General features: G+C 42.6%; 2 protein-coding genes across 2 annotated transcripts in view; one reads left to right on the top strand and one right to left on the bottom strand.

Annotated features, from left to right (window-relative positions):
- The window catches only part of RPAIN (RPA interacting protein), a 20,854-nt gene that overhangs the window by 5,722 nt on the left and 8,703 nt on the right, over positions 1–6,429 (bottom strand). The gene's annotated exons all lie outside the window — the stretch shown is intronic.
- The window catches only part of C1QBP (complement component 1, q subcomponent binding protein), a 7,346-nt gene that overhangs the window by 164 nt on the left and 753 nt on the right, over positions 1–6,429 (top strand). Inside the window, exons 2-5 of the mRNA XM_008573461.1 lie at positions 499–695; positions 4,541–4,634; positions 5,932–6,027; positions 6,282–6,404. Coding sequence (XP_008571683.1) covers positions 499–695; positions 4,541–4,634; positions 5,932–6,027; positions 6,282–6,404 — 510 coding nt within the window. The remainder of the gene's footprint in view (positions 1–498; positions 696–4,540; positions 4,635–5,931; positions 6,028–6,281; positions 6,405–6,429) is intronic.

Raw genomic sequence — 6,429 nt, 5'->3', positions numbered from 1 at the left:
CTCGCGCGCGGGGGGCTCGGGGCCAAAGGGGGGAAGACGTAGACCAGGAGTGAACCACCTGGAACCGACGCCCCATGTCCGGGACATTTTTCTCTTGATTGGCAACCAGTGGGTTGAACCCACGTGTGATCACATTCCCTCTCCTCCCCCCATCCGCCACGTGTTTCGTCTTTTTGGGGGAGAGAGAAAATTAAATACTGGATGAGGCTCAAGGTCGCGATTGAAAGTAGCATGGTTATATCGGCGAGTAGAAGAGGGTAATGGGGAATTATTTTGCTTTATAGCGAAAGGTGGTAGACTTTATTGTTGGAAGTCACTTTTCCAGAATCGAACTCAGCTTCCCACTAATAATATTGTATTTTTACAGATGTGAAAACTGAGACTTAATGATGTGAATTGGACTAAGATCCTAGAGCAGTCAAAATAGTAGAGAGATTAGAAACAATCCAAATCCAGATTTCTGGCTGCAATAACCTGGGTAATTGTTTTATGTCTTAGATTAATTGGCTTTTCTTTTTCTGTATCAACTGGCTTTTCCTTCTAGGAGACAAAGCTTTTGTTGAATTCCTGAGTGATGAGATTAAGGAGGAAAAGAAAATCCAGAAGCATAAGTCCCTCCCCAAGATGTCTGGAGGTTGGGAGCTGGAAGTGAATGGGACAGAAGCTAAATTAGTGCGGAAAGTTGCTGGGGAAAAGTAAGTACTAGTTTGGGGTCTTAGGGCACCAAATCCATGACCTTGCGGGACCTGTCATCCCCAGAACAACCTTTAGTTAAATGATACATGGCTTTCAAGAGACAGGATTCATTTGGATAACTTCATAAGCTCCGGGTCGCTCATTCGCTGAACACAAATTTGTTGTGGGCTGGTTAGTAAGGAGACAATAAGGAAGTAACACAAAAGTATGTAGCTAGGAGTCTGTTGGAATGGTAGAGACATACAGTAAAACTTTTCTGATGAGGGAGGCCATTCCCTGCTGAAGTTCTTTTAGATGGAATCAGTTTGATCTCTGGTTTACAGTCTTCATAAAACAGGCCCCTGTGCTGTAATGTGTACAGTAGGTGAAAATGCCAGATATGTAACAGGATGGCGTTACAGTGTAGCAAAGGGTGCCATCAGAAAGAGATGGGGAGTTTTTGGCCTAGTGCAGCTCCTCCTCCTCCTCCTAAATTGTCGTTTATATTTTTCTGTATTATATAGTTATCCATAATCATATTATGCTGTATTAAATAGTTATCAAAAACCCCGTTATGGAGATTTAGTATATTCCAGGGTTTTTTTCCTTGAATTTTTTTTTATAACTGACCTCATGGTGTATATATAATTCTGTTTGTTTTTTTTTTATAATAGGTTTATTGTAATTTGATTTATATGCCATAAAATTCACCCTTTTATTAAAGTGTACAGCTAGGTGTTTCTTAGAATTGACAAAGTTATACATCAGTCACCACTCAAGGATACCCATTAGCAGTCACTCTTGCTCCCTTCCTCTAGCCCCTGGTCACCACTAAGCTACTTTCTCTGTGGATTTGACTTTTTTGGACATTTCATATAAATGGAATCATACAGTGTTACCTTTCGTGTTTGCCTTCTTTCACTTAGCATCATGTTTTCATGTTTTTGAGGTTCATCCATGTTGGTAGTAGTAGCATGTATCAATACTTAGTTTCTGTGATATTGTGAAATATGTATGTATTTTGTCTTCTGACTCCTGGTACAACTCCTAAAATCCTTAGAATCTTAAAGATGATGAGATTTTGTATGCTAATAAGTTGACTGACGGCTGGCAGCCCTAGGGTAGCTTCAGGATGGCGGCTGGTGACCAGCAAGACCAAAGCAGGATTACAGGGCTGGGACTTTCAGCTTTACCCTCAACCCTCTAGGGAGGGGAGAGGGGCTGAAGGTTAAGTTGGTCACCAGCTGCCAGTGATTTAATCAATCATGCCTATGTAATGAAGTCTCCATAAAACTCCAGAAGGACTGGGTGTAGAGAACTTCTGGATAGCTGAACACGTGGAGGTTCCTGGAGGGCATGGAAGCTCCATGCCCCTTCCCCCATGCCTTGCTCTGTGCATCCCTTCACCTGTATTCTTTGTAATGTCCTTTATTATAAACTGGTAAATGTGTTTCCCTGAGTTCTGTGAGCTGCTCTAGCAAATTAATTGAACCCAAGGAGAGGGTCATAGGAACCACGATAGCTGGTAGGTCAGAAGCGCAAATAAAACCACCTGGGGTTTGCAGTTGGCATGGAAATGAGCAGAATTATGGGACTGAGCCCTCAGTCTTTGGGATCTGGCACTCTGTCTCCAGATAGACTGTCAGAATTGAATTGGAGGACACCCAGCTGGTGTCTGTTGAACTGACTGCTTTCTTGATGTGTGGGAAAGAACCCTCACACATGTGTTGTCAGAAGTGTGTTGTGAGAGTCTAGTAAGAGGAACTGAGTTTATTACTTTTTTTTTTTTTTTTTGGCAGCTGGCCAATAAGGGGATCCGAACACTTGACCTTGGTGTTATAACACAACATTCTAACCAACTGAGCTACTGGCCAGCCCCATTTATTCCTATGTTAAAAGTTTCTTTTAATGGCTGAGTAATGTTCCAATGTATGGATATATCACATTTGATTTAACCATTCATTGGTTGATGGACATTTGGCTTGTTTCCACTTTTTTGCAATTATGAATAATAGGAAACACTCAGGGAAACATATTTGCCAGTTTATGATAAAGGATATTACAAAGAATACAGATGAAGAGATGCTGCTGTGAACATTTGTATATAAGTTTTTCTGTAGACATGATTTCATTTCTCTTGGGTATATACCTAGGAGTGAAATTGCTGGGGTCATAGGATAACTCTGTTTAACTGTTTGAAGAAGTGCCACACTTTTTCCAAAGTGGTTGCATTTTACAATCTGCCAGCAGTGTATGAGGGTTCCAATTTCTCCACATCATAGCTAATGCTTATTGTCCATTTTTCCTATTTTAGCCACCATACTGGATGTGAAGTGATACCTCATTGTGGTTTCGATGTGATTCCTCTGATGACTAATGAAATTGAGCATCTTTTCATGTGTTTATTGGCTATTTGTATATTTTCCTTAGAGAAATGTTCATTCACACCCTTTGCCCATTTTTAAATTTGGGGGTTTTTTTGTTGTTGTTTATTGTTGTTTTGTTTTTATTGTTAAGTTGTGAGAATTCTTCATATATCCTGGGTACAATTCCCTTATCAAGTATTTGATTTGCAAGTATTTTCTCCCATCTTGTGGGTTTTTCTTTTCACTTTCTTGGTACTGTCCTTTGACATACAAGTTTTTAATTTTGATGGAGTCCAGTTAACCTATTTTTTCTCTTGTCACTTGTGCTTTTTTAGTGTCATATCTAAGAAGGCATTGCCTAGTCCAAGGTTGTAAAGATTCATGCCTGTTTTCTTCTAAGATTATAGTTTTAGCTCTTATGTTTTTGAGTTAATTTTTGTATGTGGTGTGAAGTAGGGTTCTGATTCTTTTTTGCCTAGTGTATAGTGTATGTATGGGTTCCCCACACACACACACATAGGTCAATTGTGTATTCTGTAACTGCACCTAAACCATTTTCCTAGGATTTTCATAGTCAGTTTGGGCCATTATAAATAATGCTCTGATGAACATTACTGCATTTCTGTGCCCAGGAGCTCTACTTGGTCAGTAGTATTGCAGATTAGACAGATTTCGTGGCTGAACCTCAAACTGCCATTGTTCCTATGGGAAAGTGGCTTTTTGGTCGGGCAGCCAGTTAGAACAACTCGAGGGGGGCAGCATTTAATGTACTCTTATGGACTAGTAACTGCTGGGGTTGCACAGCCCAGCAGTTCTAGTTCCAAATTTCATGTTACAGGAATTTTGACTCAAACTTTGGAACAGAGTTTGTTGAGTGAGGATTCTTGCACCCTAAAATCGTCAGTTGGGTTTCTGGCTTGTTTGTGATGATAAAACTTCCCACAAGTACTCTGAGGGATGAATCTGTACTGCGGCATACTGTTCTTTGTGAAGCCCTGGGACCAGGGCTGCTCTTTTTCCTCAGCTAATGCAATCCTCCAGTGTTCCTCCTTCCCTTCCTCCCAGGGGCAGGTTTTGTGATGGAGTAAAGCTCTTAAAGGGGCTTCTGTTCCATCCCACTAGCTTCTCGGCTGCCCCCCTCCACCGGAGGGTTCCCTGCAAAGACCAGGGTGGGCAGTGTCAGCTTGCTGTGGCCATGAGATAACCAGTGGACACATGGCAGTGAGCCCTGGGATGCCGGCCTGGTAGAAGTAGCCCATGCATGACTGGCTAGGATAAACTAGGGCCTGTTAGTTCGACTTCCAGCAGTTGGCATAGTAGGCATACTTCAGACCTGCTGAATCAGTCTCACGAGTGGATGTAGGCACCCAAGCTTTTTGGGAAGTTCTACAAATAATTCAGATGAACAGCCAGCGAGGATAGAAACATTGTTTCAACAAGCCTTTTTAACTGTAGCAGGCCTCCATATTGTACTTTGTTGTGTTTTCTTGCCTTTCTAGGATCACAGTCACTTTCAACATTAACAATAGTATCCCACCAACATTTGATGGTGAGGAGTCGTCCTCACAAGGGCAGAAGGTTGAAGAACAGGAGGTGAGTGTGGAACAATATAAGCAGCCTTTACCTCAGTTCTTTTTTTTTTTAAGATGACTGGTAAGGGGATCTTAACCCTTGACTTGGTGGTGTCAGCACCACACTCTCCCAAGTGAGCCACAGGCCAGCCCCCTTTACCTCAGTTCTGACAGACTACTCCAGGGGCTTAGAGAAGGAGCTTCTTTCTTTTGTTTTTTGTTTTGTTTTTTAGTTCCTCTAATGCTAGAAGGGAGAAGGCAAAAGACACTTATCCTTGGGACCTGTAGAACAGCAGAATTGGTGGTTTCTGGCCAGCTTTAGCACCAGACCTATCGCTCCCTTTCTTTCCCAGGGACTGAATAAATTGCCCTCTGAAGGCTCAGGCTTTATAGTCTGGCCTGTGTTCTCTTAATGGAAAGGAATTGAAACTGTCTCAACCCTTCCCATGATAGGGAGATGTTTGATATCGCAGATTATTGTTTGGAGTGTTTCTAGGTGAGGAATGTTCCTAACAGGTCACAAGCTGGTAATAAACACCAGCCACTTAACAAGGAAGGAAAGCCAGTGGCATGAGAGATTTTAACATTTGGCCAGGTGAGATGTTTCCTTACATTGCTGGCCTTCCTGTTTGGACCTGGATGGTGCCCAGTCTTCAGACATTTTAGGACGTGGTGTGCCTCGCCTAGCAACCAGCCAGTATGAGGGCCACAGGGTCCCCAGACCTGACTGAGCAGGCATCAGTATCGTCTCATTACCTAGTGTGGAGAGCACAGCTCTCTGGGGTGTCTCTTTCTCAGCCACCCCACTGGCATCTCCCTGACATTGCACTCTGTCTACTCCCAGGGCTCACCATCAAAGCAGGGAGAGCTGCTGCCATTATAACAGCCACTTAGCTAACTGTGCCAGCCTTTGATCCTGGTCCGCAATAAAGACAGACTCCAAAAACAGTCAAGCTGGAAAGAAATCTGGAGCTTTAGTCTAGCTTTGCAGAGTATGAATGGAGAAACAGGCCCAGGAAGGTTAAGGGACTGATCTGATCTAAATCTCAGTTAATTGTCATATAGTGGGGCTGGAATTCAGATTTCTTAATTCTAAACCCAGTGTGTTCTTTAAATGAATAGGATGAAAAAATAATATTTAAAAAAACAAGTGGAGTGCTTATAGAAGTGAGGCACTGCTTAATACTGTGTTAAAAATTCTTGAGGATAAAAATGGCTAAATAATCAAATAGAGGTGGCCATCAGACACTAAACTGAAGCTTTTCGTCCAAGCATCCAACCCCTTCCTACAATGACATGTACTGACTTGCTTTCTCCAGCCTGAGTTGACATCAACTCCCAATTTTGTGGTTGAAGTTATAAAGAAGGATGGCAAGAAGGCGCTTGTGTTGGACTGTCACTATCCAGAGGATGAGGTATGTAGGATGGGGTGCTAGCTCCTTGGCACCCATGGGGACCAGAATTGTTTCCTGGGACCTTTCTGGGCCCTCTTACTGGACACTTACAAGATTTTCTAGCTTCAACCAGCAAAGTAGGGGAAGAGAGGTGGGAGGTGAGGAAACAAAGTTAAAACCTGGTAAGTTTCAAGCTGCAAACTGTCCTTTTCTTTGCATGAGTCTGGCTTATCCTGGAAAACCCTTCAGTTTCCACAAATGCTGTTTCTTCTCAGGTTGGACAAGAGGAGGAGGCTGAGAGTGACATTTTCTCTATCAAGGAAGTTAGCTTTCAGTCCACCGATGAGTCTGAATGGAAGGACACAAATTATACACTCAACACAGACTCCCTGGACTGGGTGAGTGCTTGATATGAATCAGTCT

The sequence above is a fragment of the Galeopterus variegatus genome, unplaced genomic scaffold, assembly GCF_000696425.1.
Source record: "Galeopterus variegatus unplaced genomic scaffold, G_variegatus-3.0.2 Scaffold923, whole genome shotgun sequence".
In the NCBI taxonomy this organism is placed as follows: domain Eukaryota; kingdom Metazoa; phylum Chordata; class Mammalia; order Dermoptera; family Cynocephalidae; genus Galeopterus; species Galeopterus variegatus.
The sequence above is the reverse complement of the archived record's forward strand: the minus strand, read 5'-3'. Positions and strand labels throughout refer to the sequence as shown.